Below are 24319 nucleotides of genomic sequence, written 5' to 3'. Positions count from 1 at the left end.
GCGCACCTTCTTCTCCATGCTTGATCCCGCCCCAATGGCTATCCTTCTTGTCCATGCTAGGACCTTCATTCATAAGTAAAACAAGAGTATCAAATTTAGGCAATATCATATGTTCATGAACATTATAACGATTTCCAAGAAATGAAAGTACCTCATAATCTAGTTGGCGTGTGCGAGCTCTAGTAACTGGCCCAATAAGTTTAGCTGGTGAGGATGTGGAGTAAGACTACTAGGATGTAATCATCAAATTGAGCTAGGTACAAAATTGATGTTCATCGTCTTGAAGGTCACACATTCAGCCGAGACCCACACATTACACGTCGCTTTAAACAATGCAACATGGCTGAAGGGCTTTTGGGTATGAACCCTAAAATTGAAATCCATCTGTTTTCCTCAATCAGCTCTTCGATCTCGCCAGATAGATTAGGATCCTTCTCCTTCTCCCCGCAAAGGTTTAGTCGTTCAAATATGTCCTCAAGATTTGCTCCGCGAGAGCAGTTTCCATTGCCGCCCTCACTTCCGGATGTGTTGTCCATTGGCGGCCTCTCAGAACCTCCTTTAGCCTTGCACGATCGTTACTGGGTGGTTCATGTATACTGGATCATGCCGAGAATCATCCGAGGGTCCTTCAGCGTGAGAAGATGGGTACACTAAGGAGAAGATGCACTCTGACGGGGGCGCCACTGGAGGAAGGTGGGAATCCTAGGTCGCCCTAGGGGAAAATTTGAGGGGGTCTCTGATTTGTCACTCACACTTCATATTAGTTTACTCCACCTGCTCTAACCATATGATTCTTAGCATATCAATTGACTCCTCTCCGTGCGAAAACTATGCCATGTCCTAAACAATGTCACATAGAAAATTCTTATTTTTCTTTTGCTCGTTAGTGTTTAAATAAAATATTTTTATTCCATAATAAATGTTTCTTGATTATTTTTTATTTGTCGGTTTACTATTTTTGTTTTTTCGTGTTTTTACGTGAAGCACGGTTGTGATTTTTCACATGTAAGCACTAATGTGCTCACTCAAAAGTGGAGCACATGTATGCTTTAGCGTGAATCACAAGTTAGTCACTTACTTGGAAGCATGGGTTTGTCAAAAAGAACTTCACCAAAGGTTATCAACATGTTATCTGACTTCAAAGTCTTGAGGCGAGAAACAGAAGAGCGAAAGCGGTTCTTAATCCGGATGCACGATTCGAGATATAAAACGTTTTAAATAACAAATCTAGAAGAAAAAAAAATCACTGGTGCCTTTTTTTCAGAGTGAAAAGTCTCATCAAAACTCTCACTCTGTCGGCCCGACGGACGCTGGTCCAGTAACGCAGCCCAACTGTCCATTAACGGCTTCCCCGGGCCGGCCCAAAGGAAAGCACCCGAAAAGCTCAACACGGCAAGCGCATCTCTGCTGTCCTCTGACCACTCCTCTCCTCTCCGCGGACACGGCAAGCTTCCTTCCCAAAATCCCCAAATCGAAGCCGAGGAAACTCTCTCCCGCACGGCCGAACAACCCCCCATCCCCGCCGAGAGCCGCCGCCCGCCCGCTCTCCCCCTAGGTTTCGGTTCGCCCGCTAGCCGAGGCCGCGGGGCGGATTGGAATTGGATCGCCGGCGATGGACTGGAGCGCGGTGACGGCGGAGGACCTGGTGGCCGCGCTGCGGGAGGTGGACTGGTCCACGCCGCCGCGCCCCGTCCCGGAGTTCTTCTCCCGCTTCACCGTCCCCCGCTCCTACTCCAAGTGGACCAGCCGCCTCAAGTGCAACCTCTACTAGTACGATCCGCCTCCTCCCCCCTCTTAACTCGTTTTACCTTTTCCTGGCGGCGCATCCGCGATTTGTCTGCCAACTCGGCTGCCCGTGCAGAATTCGAGAGCGGATTTGCTAGGGATTTGTGCTCGCGCGGCGGGGTTTTGACTGGCTCCACGGGGATCTGTGGGTGTTTTCAGTTATTATTGGTGAATGAATAGGGGCATCGGGCGTTTCCCCGCAATGGAACAGAGTAGGGCATATGCGTGTGCGAGGCTTCAGACTCCTTCTGATAGCGGTAGGGCACCGTGTCGTAACTTGTAACCTTCGGTTAGTGTGTACATAAAGGTATCAGGATCTCCAGAATAGATTTAATGGGTGAATTCGACGAACATCAATGTGCATGCGAACTGCATATGGTGATGTTAGTCCCTAAAGAGTTTTGTTACGAGTAGCGGGTAGCTTGGATACCATGTAATTTCTCTACTTACGTTGAAGGCATCTTGTTGGATATTTCCTGCTGGAATCCATGGATCTGTGAGATTAGAGCAACTCAACAAGACTTCATTTTTTCACTTCAAACATGTTGAATTCAGATTCTAGATTAGAAAAAAGGATAATGATCGTGATAATGTTAACTAGTAGGCATGACGAAGTATTACTATTTCAGGAACTCTGTGTTGCTGAAGTTTGTATGGTTTCGTTTTATGTGCTGATGTTCTTTTTTCAACTTTTCTTTGATCTGCAGCTACAGGACAAACTACTTCATCTTGATCATGTTCATTCTTGGTATGCAAAGAAAGATTTGAATATTATTTATTTTCCTGCTTTTTGGTTGGTTTTGACATGCTGCCATTTGTATATGTATGCAGGGCTGGGCTTCCTTTGGAAGCCAGTTGCTATTCTTGCAGCCTTTATGACCGGATTCAGCATTGCATTTCTTAATGACAGGTATATGAGTACTTAACTAATAGTTTTTCCTTGCATTGTGATTGTAACTTGATTCTGTTGAGATCGTTTTTAGTTTGGTATGTTCAAATGTGCTCATTTACCATGACTAATGGAGATAATGCATCTGTAGTGGAATAGTCTTTGTAAATTACATTGTGTTATGGGCTTCAGTCACTTGGCAGATTAGTCATTATGTCATGACCACCAGATGCTTCCTTGTATTTTATGTATGTAGACTGCATAAACCTGTACAAGAAGTTTGTAGCCATCAGAATTTAGGTTATGTAGCCAAAGTGGCTATTTGTTCATTAATTATCATCACTACAAATATAAGGGGAATTGGAAAATAGCGTCATTATTATGTCGCTGGCTAGTGGGCCAATATTTCACTTGTCAACATATCCAAGACATGCCTATTTGCAGGTTGCAGGGTTATTAAGCTATTTTCCCCTTGCAGAGCTATGTGTCCCGTACAGGAAATATGAATCTGCAAGTTTGTGATAATCCTGTAGGTTATAATAAACTTAGCAGTTAGGTTTTCTTTTCTTTCGCAGATAAATCCATCAAGAGTACATTTTTATGTACATGCCGCTAACATTGCAACCTTAATAGCTTTGTTTATGTAGGACGTTGGAGCAATTTGTACGCTTGCTGCATGCTTGTTATTTTATGCTATCTTCACATAATCACATTGGAAGTTCTCATTGGAGTGAATACATTGTATGGGTGCTCCATTTAAGTCAACAAACCAGAGAGCACACCATTAGATTCGTAGACTTGGATAATTGACTAGTTGCCACATTCCAGGTTCCTAAGCTTTCTTTGCCTGAGTTTGAGTGAATTTCTTTGCAATAGACCTAAATGTCATTCCACCTTTTGAAACGTGAACTAACTTCAATATCCGTGTAAATTATACAGACATATAGCTTTACTGCATTTCTGTTTTAGTGTTCACAGTGTGGTGTCATTTGGCACAGTGGAAGCGTTAGGAATTCAGGGGCATGTTTTATGAAGTTATTTCCTTGTGTTCTAATACGTTATGTTCCTTCATACCATCATATGCACCTTATGTTCCTTCATACCATCATATGCTATTATCCTTGCCTGCCTGCCTGCCAAGCATCCTGGATTGCAATGTTACTTGCACTAGTTAGGGAACAACCAGCCCTAGTTATTCAAATAAGAGATATGATCCTCTTAGGAAAGTTAGAATTAGATCCTCAGGAGTCAAGATATTCATCCCTATATATAAAGAGAGGGTGTATACTCATCTATGATCAGCCAAAGAATTAATAAAGAAGTTCTTGTTCCTAATCTCTTGCTGCCTTGTCTACTCTCATCATGTCCCTCTTCTCTTTCGAGCATTGTCTCATCTACCTTATGATGTATGGCCATTAAATGCAGCAGCAGAGATAGGATAAAGATATGTCTGCAACTTGTACCATTGAATATTGGAGTGATGTATACAGTTGAAAAGCCACTTAAGCTCTTGTTGTATAGAATTGGATAGTTGTACTGTAATAATGCGTAGATGGCGGGAGTACTTTGACAACCTTTACAATGGAGAGGTTGATAGCTCTACCATTGAGCTAGACGACTCCTTTGATGATACCGGCATGTGCTTTGTGCGATGTATCCAGGAGTGTGAGGTTAAGGAGGCGTTAAAAAGGATGAAAGTAGGCAAAGCGATGGGTCCTGATGGTATCCCCATCGAGGTGTGGAGAGGCCTTGGAGACATAGCGATAGTATGGCTAACTAAGCTTTTCAACCTCATTTTTCGATCAAACAAGATGCCCGAAGAATGGAGGCGGAGTATTTTAGTACCAATCTTTAAGAACAAGGGGGATGTTCAAAGTTGTACTAATTACCGCGGAATCAAGCTGATGAGCCATACTATGAAGCTATGGGAGAGAGTCATTGAACACCGCTTAAGAAGGTTAACAAGCGTGACCAAAAACCAATTTGGTTTCATGCCTGGGAGGTCTACCATGGAAGCCATCTTCTTGGTACGACAGCTGATGGAGAGATACAGGGAGCAAAAGAAGGACCTTCATATGGTGTTCATTGATTTGGAGAAGGCCTATGATAAGATACCTCGGAATGTCATGTGGTGGGCCTTGGAGAAACACAAAGTCCCAATAAAGTACATTACCCTCATCAAGGATATGTATGATAATGTTGTGACAAGTGTTCGAACAAGTGATGGCGACACCGATGACTTTCCGATTAGAATAGGGCTGCACCAAGGGTCAGCTTTGAGCCCTTATCTTTTTGATTTGGTGATGGATGAGGTCACAAGGGATATACAAGGAGATATCCCATGGTGTATGCTCTTTGCGGATGATGTGGTGCTAGTCGATGATAGCCGAACGGGGGTTAATAGAAAGTTAGAGTTATGGAGGCGGACTCTAGAATCGAAAGGTTTTAGGCTTAGTAGAACTAAAACTGAATACATGAGGTGCAGTTTTAGTGCTACTAGGCACGAGGATGGAGAGGTTAGCCTTGGTGGGCAGGTGGTACCGGAGAGAGACACGTTTCGATCTTTGGGGTCCATGTTGCAGAAGGATGGCGATATCGATGAAGACGTGGGCCACCGAATCAAGGCTGGGTGGATGAAGTGGCGCCAAGCTTCTGGCGTACTCTGTGACAAGAGAGTGCCACAAAAGCTAAAAGGCAGGTTTTATAGGACAGCTATCCGACCTGCGATGTTGTATGGCGCGGAGTGTTGGCCAACCAAGAGACGACATATCCAACAGTTAGGTGTAGCAGAGATGCGCATGTTGAGATGGATACGTGGCCACACAAGGAAGGATCGGGTACGGAATGACTATATACGAGAGAGTCTTGGGTAGCACCGATTGAAGAGAAGCTGGTCCAGCATCGTCTCAGATGGTTTGGACATATTCAACGGAGGCCATCGGAAGCCCCGGTGCATAGCGGACGGATAAAGCGTGCTGAGAATGTTAAGAGGGGTCGTGGTAGACCAAACTTGACATGGGAGGAGTCCGTTAAGAGAGACCTGAAGGTTTGGAATATCGACAAAGACTTAGCCATGGACAGGGGTGCGTGGAAGTTAGCTATCCACGTTCCAGAGCCATGACTTGGTTTCGAGATCTTATGGGTTTCAACTCTAGCCTACCCCAACTTGTTTGGGACTGAAAGGCTTGGTTGTTGTTGTTGTTGTTGTACTGTAATAATGCATATAACTGTCGAAAGTATGAATAATTATAGCATTATTACTGCTGATAGATTATTAAATAAAATAGTTGTAGCCTTGTAGGGTTGCTTTTTTCCTTGTATCTATTCGTGGTTAGCAGTTCTTAAATTATAAGAAGTTCATCCATATACAAAATGACAATAATTAATTTACCAAGTGTTAGTATGATGATCAATTATCTAACTATCATGTGTGTGATGCAGCTTTGCTGTCACTTTCAATGAGAAAGTCACAAGAACTGTAAGACAGTTTTCACCACATTTAGCTGCAAAGATGAGACCACCGATAACGTAAGGAGCACTACTCTAGTTTATAGTATTTCTTTTATCATTGGGTTATAATTACAGTGTTGTTAATACTTCTTGCGAACACTGGCAGCCCTGTTATTCGTGGCCGACCAAGCTCGAAAAGATCAATTCATATTTGTGGTCGGCCTCGCTGGTTGTTTGTTCTTTTATTTTCGGCAGGTCAGCATAACTAACCTGTCGTATAATCCTATCCTATGCAACATACCACATTTCAAAAAACTTGAACTAACCATTTTTCATGTTTGCAGTTAGCTGCATGCTCTGGTTGACCTCATGCAGTCTCCTCACAGTTCTATGGGCACTTCTCATTGCTCTACTTAGTAAGGATGGTGTAGAGTTCTTTATTTTTGTTTGGAGATCTGTATTTATCTTGGAATGTCCTTATTAATTTGTCTTTCTATTGGCAGCAACGGTACTTCATGCCAGCTTCAGAACACCTAATTTGAAAGCACGTCTGAATACGTTCAGAGAGGAATTCCGAGCAGTTTGGCGGAATTATAGTGAGCTCTAGAGCTCCCTCGGTTGCAAGGTAGGTTCCTTCATGCCTGCTTAAGGCACACATGGACCTGTTTTATACCCAAAACCATTTGCATGCACCAGGTAACACCCATTTTCCTGTGTGTATCTTCAGGTGATAAGATGTGCTCAGTGCTGAAGCTTCCGTGCTGTCTGTGCATTGTGTCTGTGGGAGATGAACAAAGGTGATACGCAGTTGTGATTACTGGCTCATTTGGAGGTGGACCAGGGCTGACTCTGTAGGTGATGCGACGCCTTGGTCCACAGTCCTCTGAATCACAGTAGTTGTTCCTTTGGGCTTCTCCCTAACCAAAGCTTTGGAGGAAGAACAGCATGTAAAGGATGTAAACAAAGTATTCTGATCTAGACAAAAGCATATGTTGTTTGTTGATACGCCTGCTTCATGTTCTGTCTCAACCTCGAACCATTCTGGAAATATTCTCCAGAGTTTCGATTTGGCTTTCCTCGAGCGAATCTACGTATCGATAGAGCTGTCTTGATATTTTAGAATGTTCAGCAATTTGTTGGAAGCTTTTTTTAAGAGTACAATGTTTCCAGTTAACCTTCTTTATAGTGCCTCGTTCTTCTAAGATTGTGAAATGGCAATAAGAGGTTATATACGAATGACGCATTTTGGAGTTTGTTTCTTGGAAAATTTAAAATATATATTTTAAAGCTTGGAAAAAAAATCAGATTTTTTAACATGTATTGATGGATGTATTCTATATTGTATGAAGTTTCATGATTTCCTCAAAAAAAAAAGTTTCATGATGAAATACATAACATGTGAGCTGCACAAAAAAGACAAATCTAACATTTTGAAAACGGTCCGTGTAGCTCTAACGTTAATGTGTATCATCATCACACTTTATGCACGTGTAGTATACATCCATAGAGATATAAGAGTGTTTGATCACTACTTAGGGAGTACTCCCTCCGTCCCAAAATAAGTGTCACAACTTTTGTACTAAGTTAGTGCAAATTTAGTACTAAAGCAGGGACGGAGGGAGTATTAGATTATTGATTTTTTTTTATATAAAAAAGAGCTAGCTGAAGCTCCAATTCTTGTTTGAGTTGGTCCAATGTTAGAGATTGTATTCTTTAGAATATTAGCCTTCTTTCTGGCTATATACCATTTATGCTCTGAAATAGGTTTGTTTCTTTCTCTTCCCTTGCATCAGCAAATAACACAATGAAGAGAACCATCCCATTGTACCAAGTACTAACAAATCTGTACGTTAAAAAAAGGACTAACAAATCTGTACGTTAAAAAAAAAAGTACTAACAAATCTGAGTTGATCATATATTTCATTATAATCACATAAAAATAAATACAGAATGGACAATTACAGAATGGTAAAAAAATGGAAATATATACCAAGAAGAACATAATTCTGGAATAAGGCAATACAATCTCAGTTACTCCAATACGGCATTAGGAAAACAGCATATACGATTCTTGCTGGCAGAACAATCTGTCAAAAATGAGAAGTCCGATTATGTAGCAAAGCTTCTATCACCAGCATCTCCCAACCCTGGAACTATGTACCTGTGTGTACAAATCAATCGACGTTAGTCACTGCTCAGTTTGATCAACAGACCAAATGCATTATATTGAAGAACGGAGAGGTTATGCACACATGTTACAGTACAAGCATTGAACAGCTAGAAGTTTAAAACAGTACCCTCTCTCATCTACTTCAGAGTCGATCATCCCTGCATACACATGGAGCCTGGAGACCAAAAACAGAGTAAACAATAGGAGCCTGGAGACCAAAACAGAGTAAACAATAGGAGCCTGCTGTACACACATGAGGGTGGCTTATGATCTATTCTTACCCAGGGAACTTGTTGCTGAGCTTTTGTAGCGCAGGAGGTGCCGCAACAGCTGATACCTGCATCACAAGGACATATGTGTTAGGTCGATTTAACAAATAATTGGGAAATAAATACAGAAGAAGTTCATGTGTAACTCCAAAAACTTACAACTTTAATTTGTTTGCTTGTAACTCCACGGTCAACCAACAACTCAACGGCAGCAACGATTGTCCCACCTAAATGTATACAAGTTAAATGTATAATTTATGTGTTAGCATACCAGCCATTCTACTTGCATGGACCAATCTATAACTTGTATTTCTCTCTTTCATTACTGGAAAAGCATACTTCAACTCTCAAACAACACAACTAATTTAGTCATTAATAATTCTCTCACATAAACTGTTCAAGGACAGTGATTTCTATTCTTTCTTTATGTTACTTGACATGATAATTAACATGTATATGATGGACAAGTAGAAATACATTGAAATTGCATGGTATTCAAATGATCTAAAAAGTCTTAAATTGGTGATCTAAAAAGTCTTAAATTAGTTTACAGAGGTAGTGCTTCTCATTTATTAGCGACGAGGATCACATGTGAAGAGCGTTACACAGAAACTGTAATGTTTTAGGTAGAGCTGACTGTTACCGGTGGCCAGCATTGGATCAATAACTAGCACACGGGTCCCCTCTGGAATCTTTTCTGGCAAGCTGCATTAAATAAGAGAAAGAAAAAGAATCAAAGATTATGAAACAACCCGAATTCACATAGGTGTTTAAGTTATTCCCTTAGGATTGAAGAAATAAAAGAACTTAACAGGAAAATAGTAACTACTCCCTCCGTAAACTAATATAAGAGCGTTTGGATCACTACTTTAGTGATCCAAACACTCTTATATTAGTTTACAAAGGGAGTACCTGAAATGATAGTAAATAACTAGTAGGTATTACCAAGGTAACATTGCTTTCGCGACTTCATCACAAAACAAAATAACAATGGAACCTCTGTTTGTAATATTTGCATGCGATACTGTGCATTGTAATGCCTTGCATGGTTAAATCAGCATATTGCATATCCAGTTCCAGGACAAAATGCTGCCTTAAGTAGTTCAGCAAGGGCTCAAGAGTCTAGGGTAAAACATAATCACTTTGTGAACTTAAACATGCGTCTGCCTGATGCTTAATTAAAAAGTACTACGTAGATACTTGAGAGCTTGCAAGATGAAAAAGAATAGCACATACTTGTTGAGATATACTGAAGGTTGAAGTGTTTCTTCATCCCTACGCAGTCCTTCATATTCAACGAAACGGGCAGATAAGAATAATGGTGTTCAAGGTGCATGTAAGTTTGGCGTACTTGACAAAGAAAATTCTGAAGTATTGCATTCACGAAGTTTAGCTTTACTATAATTCCCACATGCTCTAAGGAAATATATTTCATATTTTAGAAAATAAAAATTCTGCATATTTCAAACTTTATGCTTCTGACCACAACCATGCACACATTACATTCAGAATATCCATCATTGGCACTTGGAGAAACGAAATAAATCAGTTTAGATTGCCGGAACAAAATAAAGCAGTTGGAGATTAGAAAGGTACTTTCGCTGATTTAAGCAGAATGTGAACATAAAGCTAATTGACTTTTCAAATTTCAGTAAAGAACAATGCCTGATTGCAACAATACTAGCCATTATGTAAGCAACTTACCGAGGTGATAAGTCTTGGTGGCTGGCAAAATTGATGAAGCATTTTCAGCTAGAGCAAGACCAGCTCTCAGAATTGGAACAACCTGTTAAACATGCTAATGGAAGGAGTAAATACCTCACAGGGACTACAAACCCAAATACAATATCTAGTGCTAGGAAATAGACTTACCATAACAGGCTCCCTTGGATCAATAAATTCAACACTTGAAACAGCCACGGGTGTTTGGATCTCTCCTGTGATTGTAGGCTGCAAGTGTTTTCGGGCAGTTTAGCACCACAGCATTCTGTCTAGAGCTAATTTAAGTGTTCAAAAATACATGCAAAACAGGTTGGATAAGAAGTGGGGATGGAAACATTATGAGTTAGGATCCATAAATTCAGGTATTACTGGCATTCGCCATTCAACCAGGTAACAACATTCAATGCCATTTCAAAACTGATGTCACTCTCACGGAATATTTTCCATTTTCGTGTTTTACAAATGTAAGATGATCAACGTATAATTCCCAGCAATGCAAGATCCCCACTCACCAGCCAATCCCTGGAGGCTTCATATATGAGCAGACGACCAAGCTCTGCCATAGCACTCCCTACAACAAGTCACAACAACCATCTCTCAGTTTAGAGCTGTGCAGCTTTAGCAAAACGCTTCTTGTATGGACGTCAATCAACAACAGACTGCCATCAGCCGGTTGGGTTCAATTGCAACACGCGGGTCATTTCAGAGGCACTCACTGAAGACGGCGCAGGGCGTCTGCTCGTTGCGCAGGACGGAGACCCAGTGCTTGATCAGCGGGTGCGGCGGGACGAACACCTGCGAGACAAACACACCACGCCGCTAAGCGCGCGCGCACGCACGTGCAAACGAATGAAAACCAAGCCAGGCGGAGGCATCGCCGTCGAGAGGGGCCAGATCCGCACCAGCATCTGGCCGCCGGAGCCAGGAGACCGCGCCCCGGTGGCGGCGTCGGGGCTCGCCGCCCTCGCCACCGCCAGAGACGGCCGGGGCCTGCGGGCGAGCAGCGGGGTCGGGACGGGGTGGCGCGCGGATTCGACGACCGCCCGGGCGGCGAGAGAGCAAGGAGAGGCCTGCGCGGGGCGTCGCGGCGCGCATGGGCGGCGATGGAGAGGCGCTCCCGCGGCCGCGGCCGTGGCCGTGGCAGGCGACGGCATCGCGAGGGCGGTGAGCGGATGGAAGCGGGCGAAAGCGAGCGCAGTGAAGGGTGCGACGGTGGGATACGGTGGGGTCGCGTTTCCTTTTGGCGCATCTCGAGCATCATTTTAAGTACGTGATCCCCTTGCTGTACTCCTTTTTCTGAATCTTCTGTAAAGAATTAATTGATGCATCCTTTATATACAATATTTTATGTATCTTAGAGCATCTACGGTTGGACCTCATAAACACCGACTGAAACGTTCGAGCAGGTCACCGGTTACTAACCAGTCAAAAAATGCGATTCAAATGAACGCCTCAAACGAGTCTCAAACGTTTGGCTTGACCAGCACCCCTCATATCCAGTCCAAATATGAGATGGATATTGGGGTGTTCAGGTGTGCCCGCCACATCGGACCTGACAATTCAACCATATCGTAAATTACACCAAATCTATCTCCTTGACCTACCAAATTCATTCGTTCTCTCCTCTTTTGTTCCTCCTTCGTACCGTCCGTTTTGCACAATATAATTGTCGAGAATGAAGGTGATGATGTTGCCCAAACCAATGATTTTAAAGATCAAGATGCAGCTCGACTTGTGAACTTTCTACAGATTCATTAGAATTTTCGAGATCATCATGTACACGCGTAACTACTCAATGATCTTGTCGACTATGTGTGTACCTACAATGAAAACCAAAAAATTGATAATTGAGTTGTACACTTTAAATAATTTTTACGCAAACACTATTTATTTCCGCTACCAAACATTTGTTCTTATGTGAGACATTGTTGTACATGATCAGTGTGCATGATGTCGCATGGATTTTTTATTTCAGATTTGAGATATGTGGATGCAGGGAGCAATATATGAGGGGCCATCCGGATGCGCACGTGGGTGTGCCCGTGCGCGTCCGCTTATATCAATTGGACCACCCCGACATCCTGCCTACGCCACTGAGGACAGAGAACCAGAGATAGCACATCTTCGTTTTCTTGGACACCCCAGCTCCAGGCCAGCAGGTGTCGCCATAAACTCGGTTTAGCGGTAGAGCACGAAAATCTCCTTGTATCCTCCTTGTTCTTTTTTATGGGTCCTCTTGCCCCTTTTATCTAGTGTTGAACTTTTTCATAGAGGTCCAACATTGGTTTAAAAAAATTCAACATAAAATTTGCATAGGGAATTGATATCACCCGAAGTATTTTCGAAATAACTTGGGTCAGTGCTCAAAAAGCCTTGCCCCCCTACATAGCAGCCGGCGATGCCACCACGGGGCAACTCGAGGTTTTGGTTCACGAGATAAAGTGTGCGCGACTGATAATAACACCCTGAATAGAATTGCGGGCAACAAGAACTATGTTTGGCATCAAATGTTTGCTCATGGTACAGCTGGTGGTGTCCTTGTGGACATGAACAGTGACATCTATGAGGTTATTGGCTTTGTTAATAGAGAATTTTGTGTGACACGGTTAGAAACGAAACTGAGAAATCTGTGTGGCAACTTAGCGGTTTATGGTACATCATATAATGAGCGCAAGGTAGAATTTATTGCGGAATTACATGAGGTGACGAATAGTGCCTCTTATCCCATTATCTTGGGTGATGATTTTAATCTCATTAGATCTGATGCTGATAAGAGTAGTGGTAATATAAATCACTCTGTTGCTTTTATTTTTAATGACTGGATCAATAAGTGGGGATTGATGGAAATCAGTATTGCTAATAGGAAATACACCTGGTGTAATAATCAGGCTAACCCCATTTATGCCACCATTGATAGAGTTCTTGTTTCCCCTTCTTGGGATGCCTTATTTCCACTATCGATGCTGAGAGCTCTCCCCAGAATTGGAAGTGATCATACTCCCCTTCTGCTTGATACGTTGGCCCGAAGAGCTACATCTCTCAAAATGTTTAGGTTTGAAAAATGGTGGTTAGAACAACCTGACTTTAAAAAAATAGTAGAGACTGTGTGGAGTACCCCAGTTTTGGGTAGAGGTGCTATTGATGTTTGGATTTCTAAATCTAAACGTCTTAGGAGGAAGATTAAAGGCTGGAGTGTGAATATTGAAGCTGCCATTAAGAAAAAGAAGAAGGAATTAGTTTGATATTTTAGATATTTTTGTGGAGACTCGCCGTATTACAGATGAGGATAAGATACGTATGAGAGACATCAAAACTGAATTAGAAAGTATTATGAGAAAGGAGGAGACTGCCTTGTGGAAGAGATCAAGAAATCGTAGAATTAAAGATGGTGATAGAAATAATGCTTATTTTCATACTTTAGCAAATCATAAACACCGCAAAAATCATTTATCTGAGCTAATTGGTGAACATGGACCTGTCTATACTACTGAGGAAATGCTGGGAGTGGCGAACTCCTTTTATAAAGGATTGTTCAGCCATGAAGAGAGACATAATATTCATCTTGGTCCTGCCTTTTGGGAGGAAGATGAATTGATAACAGAGACTGAAAATGAGAGTCTCCAAAAGAATTTCTCAGAGATGGAAATCAAAGAGGCCATTTTTGGTTCATATGCTAATGGTGCCCCTGGCCCTGATGGCCTATCTTTTCTTTTTATCAGACCTTTTGGGAGCTGATTAAAGCAGATTTCATGGCTATGGTGAGAGATTTTGAGGAAGGAAGACTGGATATACATAGACTCAACTTTGCTTTAATCATTTTAATACCAAAGGAGCGTGATGCCAAAACTATGAAGAAATTCAGACCTATCGGTGTGAGTAATTGTGTTGTTAATTTTTTTCCAAGGCACATACTAATAGATTGTCCCCTATTAGTAATATATTAATCTCCCCTAATCAAACTGCATTTATTAAAGGGAGATATATCCTTGAGAGTGTGGTGCCGGCTCATGAAGTGATTTATAAAGTGAAGAAATCTAACACCCTAGGGCTTGTGCTCAAACTAGACTATGAAAAAGCTTACGATCGGGTTAGCTAGGATTTCCTGTTTGAGATGCTTGAATCCCGGGGTTTTGGCCCCAAATGGATCGCCTAGATCAAAAGTCTATTGATTGAAGGTACTTTTAGTGTACGTATTAATGACCCTACTGGACCCTACTTTGTAGGTGGAAAAGGTCTCAAACAGGGAGACCCCATATCCCCACTGTGATTCAACTTAGTAGCTGATGTTTTTTTATAAAATGCTAACTAAAGCTTCCAGTCATGGATTAATTTCGGGGTTACTAACAAATGCTATACCGGGTGGGATTATCAGTCTCCAGTATGCGGATGATACTCTCCTATTTCTAGAGGATTCATATGGGAAGGCGAGGAACTTTAAATGGATCTTAACTTGCTTTGAAAGTCTCTCGGGTATGAAAATCAATTTTCATAAAAGGGACCTCATCACTATTAATATGGATGAAGAAAGAGCGAAGGTTTGTGCCCAGATTTTCTACTGTAATCTAGATTCTTTTTCAATTAAATAGTTGGGAGTGCCTCTGCACTATGACAAATTAAGAAGAGAAGATCTTCAACCATTAATTGACAGAATCATTAAAGGTATTTGTAACATCCCAATTTTCCTAATTGGGAATGTTTTACATTGTAGCTAAGCATCTATGCATATTGATTTAAATAAAGTTTGCATTTGAATTCTTTCGACTTTTGCTTTTGCATTTCTATTTTTTTTTCTTCACACGAGAAGTGCCGGAAAATAATCTCTTGCACGCAAGAGAGAGCGGAGGAAAATGACCCTCCAAAGTGTGAGGCATTTTTGAAATATTTTGAGCCAAGAAAGCCAAAGTTTTATCGTGAAAATAATTGCAAAAAGAAAATATAGCATAAGGGATTATTTTTTAAAAACATTTTTTTAAGTTTTTATTTTTGCCTTGGAAAAATGTTAATCGAGTAGAGGATATTTTTCTGATCATTTTGGTATATAATATCCTATATTAATTATTTTATTTGTTTCCTTTTTTTCGTTTTAGTTTCTGTTAAAAAAAAGACACGGGAGATATTCTGGGGTGAGATCCCCATCGCCAGGAAGCCAATCCCTGGCAAACCGCAGCGCCACCCCTTCCTTTTTTTTATTTTTCCCCTTTTCTTTTCTTTTCTTTCTTTTTTTCTTCTCTCTCTTTCCTTCCCTCTTCTTCTTCCTTCCTTCTTTCTTCTCCCGTGACTTTCCTTTCTCCAGCAAGCAGCGCACCTTCCATGGCTCGCCCGATTCCCTACCCTCCTCGGCCACCCCCTCCCCCTATAAAAACCGACGCCCCGAGCCGCCCTCGCCCCGTTCCACCCCCACGCCGCCCTGCCCGAGCCCCACGCCGCCCCCTCGACGTCGCCGGAGCTCCGCCCAGCTCGAGCCAGCAGAAGCTCCTGCTGCCTCCCCGTCGCCCCGGACGCCTCCCCTGCTGCCTCCCCGACGCCCCGGAGCCGACCGCCCCCTCCTCCGCCGCCCCACCCTGCCGGCGACCAACCCCCCTCACAGGAATAGCCACCGGAGCTGCCCAGCTCCTCCCAGCCACGGTGAGATCCTCCCCCTCCTCTAGTTTTTCTTTTTGTTGTTTTTCCACCGTAGGATCTTAGATCAATGGGTTAGATTAGATGTGCATACCCCTTCTGGTCTTACAAAAAAAACCGGATCGGTTTTTCTGTCACTTAAACTGAGCCGAGTAGTTTTCATTAGATTGCGGCCGTGTGTTAGTTTTCCCTCGCAGCAAACACCCACCAGCCAATCAGAAACTGCCACGTGTACCCCTGTCTGTTAGAATATGTTTTTTCTTTTTCCAAAACAAAGAAAGTTTCAAAATTGTTTTGATCATAGCTTTTGATCCCGAATTCCAATGGAGTTGAAACTTGTTCCAGTAGATCATAATTTTTCTGTAGTTTTTAAAAACATATAATTTGTCTATGTTTGAAATTTTCAAATTTGAATTAGATCAGATTTAGTTTAAACCTTGTTTTGCTTATTCCAGGAGTTTAAAAAATGATTTTGATTTGATTCGTTTTGCTACTGCTTCCTAGTGATTATATCTTACTGTGGTATAAGTTTCAAATTTTTTTAAATATTTTTACTTGGGGTTTTAACAGAAACAAGTTTCTGCCTTAGTGACGTGTAGTGAATTCTTTCACTTAGGCCATAGCTACTTACTACTTGTGATGTTATTTTTACTTGTTGATTGATTGTAGTGCTTATGGTGTGTATTTGTTTGTATCGGTAGATCACCCGGAGTGCGAAGCTTGTTACTTAGAAGCGCTCGATCAAGACAACTATCATCAAGGCAAGTCATTTTGATCATACTATCTCCTATGTTTTTCGATGCATGGTAGTTTCACCTTTCTTTGCCCAATTGCATGCTGCTTAGGTACTTGGAAATTTTAGTATAGGTTGTAGTATCATGTGGTAGGCACACAACAAACCCCGATACTTGGCCCGGGACGACAAATTACATATTGCTATGCTTGAGTAGACGGGATTTTGGTTGAGTGCATAACACGAGTGATGCGAGGTTGATTAAATAACCAAGACCGGTTAAGACAAGATTTTCAAGACCTCGTGATGCAATGCAACTCTGGGTGAAGGACGGTTGATCGGCTCCCTGGAGAAACCAGTGGATGACCCGGGATGCTGGAGACGGCCATGAAATCTTGCGGAAAGCTTCACCCAGGCTCGAAGAGACGGACGGAGGCTTCAAGACCCAAGGCTTACCTGCACAGCCACAAGTCATTATGGGCTCTGGCTTGGTTGGGCAACACGGCGACTCTGGATAGGCGGTGCTAGCAGATGTAGAAGAACGGTAGGAATGGATGGGCACCGACAGGGATTCAGAGGGACCCGTTGAAAGACCATGTTTTGATCATCCGGTCTTCAAACACCCTGAAGTGAGAGGACATACTCGGAGGCGATCAAATCTTGTGGGGAACGTGTGCAAAACTCTGCAGAGTGCCCAACCTAATCGATTAGCCGTGTCCACGGTCATGGACAACTTGAGCCGAAGGCATTGAAATTTCCCTGAACTCTCGACACAACTTAATAATGATGTGGGTATTAACAACAACTCGGGTACAAGAATTGGTTGGCGGAACCATCTCGTTAACAACAAACAATGTAGTAATATTTTGCTTCCAACCCCTCTTGTTGTAGGAGAAAATTGGCTTTATGCAAAACTTATAGCCCCACCTGCCAAATATGCATGTAGAGATAGTTGATTATTATTTTACCCCTCTCTTTGATGACTTGCCGGCATATTCCATATGCTGACCTACACGGCCGCAACGTATCATGTTGCAGAGTACTTTTCCGACCAAGAGTGAAGCTACGATCTACGCTCAATGACATGCCCTGGAGTCGGATGGACTCGTCTACCTGATGCTTCCGCTAGTCTTCGTTAGATATCTCATGAGATGGCCTTCAGCCACTTTATTGTAATCCATTATTGTAATAAAGTACTCGATATGAGATTTCGATTAATAAAGCTGTGTGATTGAACTCTTGATATATACATTGATGTACTGAGTGTGTACCAGCATGATCTTGGGATGGTACGGAAACACCAGAGGCTTGACTCGTTTTGAGTCGGGTCGCTACAGTATTTCTGGATGGTTGGGGAGATATCTGACTTATAAAGCCAAAATTATTCTGGTGTGTGCTTGTATTGTTAGTATTCCTGGTTACCTAATGGCACTGATGAAATTCCCAGAATGGGCTATTAATGCTATTAACTCCCAGATGGCACATTTTTTATGGGGTAATGTGGGTGATCAGCATAAGTATCATTTAGCCCAATGGGGATTGGTTTCCACAAATAAAGATTTTGGAGGGTTGGGGATACCCAATATAAGAGAATATAATATGGCTTTGTTAGCCTCCTAGGGGAAGAGATTCTTTAATAATAACAATAGTGATTGGAAGAAGTTATTAGCTTACAAATATAATGTTTATAGCCCAAATATATTTTGATTCAGACAACAGGGGGGCTCTCCCTTTTGGAAGAGTGTATCCTGGGCTTTACAGGCTACCAGAAATTTCTATCACTAGAAAATTGGTAATGGTGATAACATTAGGTTCTGGCATGATACTTGGGCTGGGGATTGTTCCCTCAAAGTCAGGTTTTGGGAGTTGTTTGAAATCTGCAATCAACAAGAGTGATATGTGTCCCGGGTTTGGGATGGGGCTACTCTTAGACTTTCTTTTAGAAGATGTGTGGATCATAGGGTAATGACAAGCTGGAATGATCTCATTGATCACATCAAAAGCTTCCCCTTGTCAAACACCCCTGATTTTCCAGTTTGGCTCTTAGAGCCTAATGGCATTTATTGAGTGAGATATTTCTACAAATGTATTAACTTCGGTGGAGTGATTTCTCCTTTTGGAGACACTTTATGTAAAACTTTATGTCCTCAAAATATTCATGTGTTCTTATAGCTATGTCTATACAACAAGATACTAACTAGGGACAATGTAGCTAAGAGGAAAACTTTGGATGATTTAACATGTTTGTTTTGCAATGAAGCTGAATTTGTGCAACATTTATTATTTGACTGTATTAATGCTGGTAGTATGTGGGAAATCATATCTGAGTTTTTTAATATCAGTAGAATACAATGCTATAGTGATGTATCTTCCTTGTGGAAAGTAAACAAAAAAAGACTTGTGCTTAATTTGATTACTGCTGCCTCCTTATGGAGTATTTGGACATTGAGGAATGAATTTTGCTTCAAGGGCACACTTGGAGAGGTTTGGGTGGCGGCCTTGTCAAACTAAGAGGGATTTTTCAACAATGGCTGGTACTTTGCGACGTTGCACAAACGGACATTCTGAAGAAATTTATTCTGCTGCTGGACAAGCATCGAGGGGAGCTCCTAAGGATTGCATGAACACAAGCTTCTGATTGATCTTCCCTATTGGCTTGTAATAATAAAAGTTAAATCTATTGTGGTTAGTCTTGCTCCAATAATGCTTAGTTAAACTTTCATGTAGTAAGTTTTAGGGGTATCAGACATGTGGTTATTCAGGACATTTCCTTTGTGTCATGCCTGATTGGGGGGAAGGTCCTTTTGATTTTCTTATCTGCTGGTAGTGCTTGAGCTGTAATGTGGATGTTGGCTGCTTCGTTTCAATAAAATGAGGTAGGGGGAGACCCCTTTCTTTCAAAAAAAAGTGTGCGCGACTCGTAGCCGGACAAGACCCACCAAGAGGCCTCTCTAGACTAGTTTTACATTAGCTAGATGACTTCTTACACAGAACTCCTGAGAAACATCGTGTTTACACATTCATGAGGTCTCAGGGTATGCATGTGCTAATCTATGATGGAGGAGTTGGGGCACCCCTGCAGGGTTAAATGTTTTACAAAGCCTTGTCCGCGGTTATAGACGACATGGAAATTTATAACGTCCGTTTGTAACTAATAACTAAAACTTGCCAACCATGTGCGTATTGTGATTGTCACTTCTTCTGGAAATGCAAGCAAAAAGTGGATATGATGGGGTTATGAATGACTCATAAGTAGGTGTCCAAGATCACTTATTGATCATCTAGCTGCGACCCCCTCATGTGTAGGATTTAATCTTCTTGCTCGAGTATTCGTAGCAATAGATGATTTGCAAATGATTAGTGCTTGTTGCAACATCATCATTGCAAGTGCATCTAGTGCCACCCTTTGTTGGTTTTGGAGTATTGAAGACAAACATGGTTGAGAGACTAATGCGTTTGTGAGTGTTCACATGATAACACAGATAGAAGTCCCTGGAGATTCAGTTTAACCATCGAAGATGAACCCCCAAAATGTCCGTAGACATTGATGATGGTCGAAGCCATTGGTGGTGCGTGAAGATAATCGCTTGAAGACAATGAAACTCGAAGACGAAGTATTTTGTTGTTTTGTTTCTTCTTCCCTGAATCATAGGAACCACCGTACTGTTAAGTGGGGTCGGTGTGATCAAGGTCAGGTGTTGACGTAATGCTCAACCCACATATACCTATGTCTTTGAGCGAAGACGTTGAGAGAAAATCTCTTCTAGAGATGGTTGAGTCAGCATTACTTGCAGCCCAAGTAATGTTGCAGTGTGTTTCTTTGAAATCCGACCGTTGGAACGCGTGTTGGTTGGCCATTGACCCAGGGTCATTTCAATCATATCAAGTAGGGTTGCTTGTTGGCTATAAATATCCCACCCCTCCACCATGAGTTGGTGGCTTCTCAGAGTTGATACGGCCGTTGTCGTTTTGGAGCAACCCACCTCGAAGAAATTGATAGGGAGAACTATGATGCGAGGATAAACCCAAACACCTAGAGTCGGAGTGTTTGAGCATTACCGAAGTCATTCTATTCTGAGAGAATTGAAGACTTGTTACACTTGAAGACTGTGATCTTCCAGACGGTGTGGTGGTGGTGAACTAATCCAGTAGGGCTTCGCCAAGCTATACCGGACTAGTCTAGACGAGGGAGACGATCTATGGAGGAGAGGACATCACGTGGTTTTCTGGTGTTGGCTGCCCTCAAAACCTTCACTACGTATAGGAGGAAGAGGGAGGTGGGCTGCCTTGCCCTCTCCTCCAAGGAGCAGAGGTTAGGCCGAATCCAAGGGGGAGGAGTCCTCCAATTAGGTTTGGTGGAGGACTCCGAACAACTTTTGGTTACTAAACACACATAACTCGGTAATACCAAAACGTCACCGAACCTTAAGTGTGCAGACCCTGTGGGTTCGAGAATTATGCAGACATAACCTGAGACACTCTCCGGTCAATAACCAATAGCGGGACCTGGATGCCCATATTGGCTCCTACATATTCAACGAAGATCTTTATCGGTTGAACCTCTATGTGAAGGATTAAGTTAATCCCGTATGTTGTTCCCTTTGTCCTTCGGTATGTTACTTGCCGGAGATTCGATCGTCGGTATCTCCATACCTAGTTCAATCTCTTTACCGGCAAGTCTCTTTACTCGTTCCGTAATACAAGATCTCGTGACTAACTCCTTAGTCACATTGCTTGCAAGGCTTATTGTGATGTTGTATTACCGAGTGGGCCCCGAGATACCTTTCCGTCACACGGAGTGACAAATCCAAGTCTCGATTCACGCCAACCCAACACACACCTTAGGACATATCTATAGAGCACCTTTATAGTCACCCAGTTACGTTGTGATGTTTGATACACATAAGGTATTCCTCCGGTGTCCGGGAGTTGGATGATCTCATGGTCATAGGAACAGATACATTGACATGCAGAAAATAGTAGCAATAAACTAACACGATCATATGCTATGTTCATAGTTTGAGTCTTGTCCATCACATCATTCTCTTAATGATGTGATCCAGTTATCAAGTGACAACACTTGTCTATGGCGTGGAAAACTTGACCATATTTGATCAACGAGCTAGTCAACTAGAGACTCACTAGGGACTGCGTGTTGTCTATGTATGCACACACGTATTTGAGTTTCCAATCAATAAAATTCTAGCATGGATAATAAACGATTATCATGAACAGGGAAATATAATAATAACCAATTTATTATTGCCTCTAGGGCATATTTCCAACATTAGTCATGAGATCTTGTACTACGGAACGAGTAAAGAGACTTGCTGGTAATGAGATTGAACTGTTGGAAATATACCCTAGAGGAAATAATAAATTGGTTATTATTATATTTATTTATTCATGATAATCATTTATTACCCATGCTAGAATTGTATTGATTGGAAACTCAAATACATGTGTGGATACATAGACAACATACTGTCCCTAGTGAGCCTCTAGTTGACTAGCTCGTTGATCAAAGATGGTCAAGGTTTCCTGACCATAGACAAGTTTTGTCACTTGATAACAGGATCACATCATTGGGAGAATGATGTGATGGACAAGACCCAAAACTATGAACGTAGCATATGGTCATGTCAGTTTATTGCTACCGTTTTCTGCATGTCAATGTATGTGTTCCTATGACCATGAGATCATGCAACTCCTGGATACCGGAGGAATACCTTGTGGGTTATCAAACTCGCAACGTAACCGAGTGACTATAAAGGTGCTCTACAGGTATCTCCAAAGGTGTCTATTGGGTTGGCATGGATCAAGACTGGGATTTGTAACTCCGTGTGACGGAGAGGTATCTCGGGGCCCACTCGGTAATACAACATCACAACAAGCTTTGCAAGCAATGTGACTAAGGAGTTAGTTACGGGATCTTGTATTACGGAACGAGTAAAGAGACCTGCCGGTAACGAGATTGAACTAGGTACGGAGATACCGACGATCGAATCTCGGGCAAGTAACATACCGAAGGACAAAGGGAACATCGTACGGGATTAACTGATCCTTGACATAGAGGTTCAACTGATAGAGATCTTCGTAGAATATGTAGGAGCCAATATGGACATCCAGGTCCCGCTATTGGTTATTGACCGGAGAATGTCACAGGTCATGTCTGCATAGTTCTCGAACCCGCAGGGTCTGCACACTTAAGGTTCGGTGACGTTTCAATATAGTTGAGTTATAGGTGTTGGTGACTGAAGGTTGTTCGGAGTACCGGGTGAGATCCCGGACGTCACGAGGAGCTCCGGAATGGTCGGAGGTAAAGATTGATATATAGGAAGTCCTCTTTTGGTCACTGAAAAGTTTCAGGCTCATCGGTAGTGTACCGGGAGTGCCGGGAGGGGTGTCACGCTCCAAGGGGGCTCATGGGCTGTGGGAAGAGATAAACCAGCCCCTAGTGGGCTGGAATAAGTTCCCACGAAGGCCCATAAGGTTTGAGAAGGAAAAAACACAAGGTGGAAAGAGTTTCCAAGTGGGAAGGAGGAATCCTACTCCAAATAGGATTGGAGGAGGACTCCTCCTCTCCTCTTTGCGCAAGGAAAAAAAGGCAGCCCTAGGGTGCAGCCCTCTCCCTCCTCTCTTCCTATATATACTAAGGGTTTTGAGAGTTTTAGACACAACAAAAAACAACCACGTGCTGCCCTCTCTCTAGATCTGTTTCTCCTCTAGTTTCAGCGGTGCTTAGGCGAAGCCCTGCTGGAATAGCACCACCACGATCACTACCACGCCACCGTGCTGGAGAAGTCATCTACCTCTCCGCCCCATCTTGCTGGATAAATAAGGTGGAAATCTTCATCGAGTTGTACGTGTGCGGAACGCGGAGGTGCCGTCTGTCCGGCACTTGATCGAGACGGGTCGTGGGACGGATCGTGAAGACGTACCACTACATCAACCGTGTTTATTAACGCTTTCGCTTAGCGATCTACAAGGGTAAGTGGATCCGATCTCCCTCTCGTAGATGATCATCACCATGACAGGTCTTCGTGTGCGTAGGATTTTTTTTGTTTCCCATGCTACATTCCCCAACAGTGGCATCATGAGCTAGGTTCATGCATAGATGATATCTCGAGTAGAACACAAAAGAGTTTGTGGGCGTTGATGTTTAATTTTCTGCCCTCCTTAGTCTTCTATTGATTCGGCGGTGTTGTTGCATTGAAGCGGCTCGCACCAAGCTTACTCGTACGCTTACGAGAGACCGGTTTCATCGACTAACATGCAACTTGTTGCATAAAGATGACTGACGGGTGTTTGTTTCTTCAACTTTAGTTGAATCGTATTTGACCGAGGCGGTCCTTGGAAAAGGTTAAATAGCGATTTGCATATCACCGTTGTGGCTTTGCGTAAGTAAGATGCGATCATACTAGATACCCATAACAACAACGTAAAATATGCAACAACAAATTAGAGGACATCTAACTTGTTTTTGCACGGTATGCATGTGATGTGATATGGCCAAAGACATGATATGATATATTGGATGTATGAGATGATCATGTTGTAATAGTTAAATATCGACTTGCACGTCGATGCTACCGCAACCGGCAGGAGCCATAGGGTTGTCTTTAAACTAATGTTTGCACTTGCAGATGCGTTTACTATATCGCTAGGTAGTAGCTTTAGTA

At 42.4% G+C, this 24319-nt stretch overlaps 2 protein-coding genes across 2 annotated transcripts; one reads left to right on the top strand and one right to left on the bottom strand.

Annotated features, from left to right (window-relative positions):
* Positions 1-1403: 1403 nt before the first annotated feature.
* Positions 1404-7127, top strand: LOC123445628 (PRA1 family protein A1-like). Its single transcript, XM_045122644.1, has 8 exons — positions 1404-1770; positions 2493-2533; positions 2617-2695; positions 6116-6202; positions 6291-6379; positions 6469-6540; positions 6628-6749; positions 6852-7127. Exons 1-7 carry the CDS (start codon positions 1613-1615, stop codon positions 6729-6731), a joined length of 630 nt encoding a protein of 209 aa, XP_044978579.1. The 5' UTR covers positions 1404-1612; the 3' UTR covers positions 6732-6749; positions 6852-7127.
* Positions 7128-8027: 900 nt separating this feature from the next.
* On the bottom strand, positions 8028-11516 carry LOC123415151 (uracil phosphoribosyltransferase). Its single transcript, XM_045106703.1, has 11 exons — positions 11188-11516; positions 11002-11080; positions 10798-10856; positions 10436-10513; positions 10268-10349; positions 9800-9848; positions 9207-9268; positions 8723-8790; positions 8576-8631; positions 8422-8469; positions 8028-8285 (listed from the first exon to the last, which is right to left on the bottom strand). The coding sequence occupies exons 1-11, from the start codon at positions 11437-11439 to the stop codon at positions 8234-8236; spliced, it is 885 nt and encodes a 294-aa protein (XP_044962638.1). The 5' UTR covers positions 11440-11516; the 3' UTR covers positions 8028-8233.
* Positions 11517-24319: the final 12803 nt, after the last annotated feature.

The sequence above is a fragment of the Hordeum vulgare genome, chromosome 1H (genome assembly GCF_904849725.1).
Source record: "Hordeum vulgare subsp. vulgare chromosome 1H, MorexV3_pseudomolecules_assembly, whole genome shotgun sequence".
Taxonomy (NCBI): domain Eukaryota; kingdom Viridiplantae; phylum Streptophyta; class Magnoliopsida; order Poales; family Poaceae; genus Hordeum; species Hordeum vulgare.
This window is presented reverse-complemented; position numbering and strand designations above follow the sequence as displayed.

Excerpts from the sequence above, each read along its gene's own strand:
- LOC123445628 (XM_045122644.1), top strand. The coding sequence starts at position 1,613 with ATGGACTGGAGCGCGGTGACGGCGGAGGACCTGGTGGCCGCGCTGCGG. Across the intron at positions 2,534-2,616 it reads CTTGATCATGTTCATTCTTG|GGCTGGGCTTCCTTTGGAAG; the intron begins GTATGCAAAGAA and ends ATATGTATGCAG. Across the intron at positions 6,203-6,290 it reads AAGATGAGACCACCGATAAC|CCCTGTTATTCGTGGCCGAC; the intron begins GTAAGGAGCACT and ends GAACACTGGCAG.
- LOC123415151 (XM_045106703.1), bottom strand. The coding sequence starts at position 11,439 with ATGCCGTCGCCTGCCACGGCCACGGCCGCGGCCGCGGGAGCGCCTCTC. Across the intron at positions 8,632-8,722 it reads CAAGCAAACAAATTAAAGTT|GTATCAGCTGTTGCGGCACC; the intron begins GTAAGTTTTTGG and ends CTTGTGATGCAG. Across the intron at positions 8,286-8,421 it reads TCTGAAGTAGATGAGAGAGG|GTACATAGTTCCAGGGTTGG; the intron begins GTACTGTTTTAA and ends TTGTACACACAG.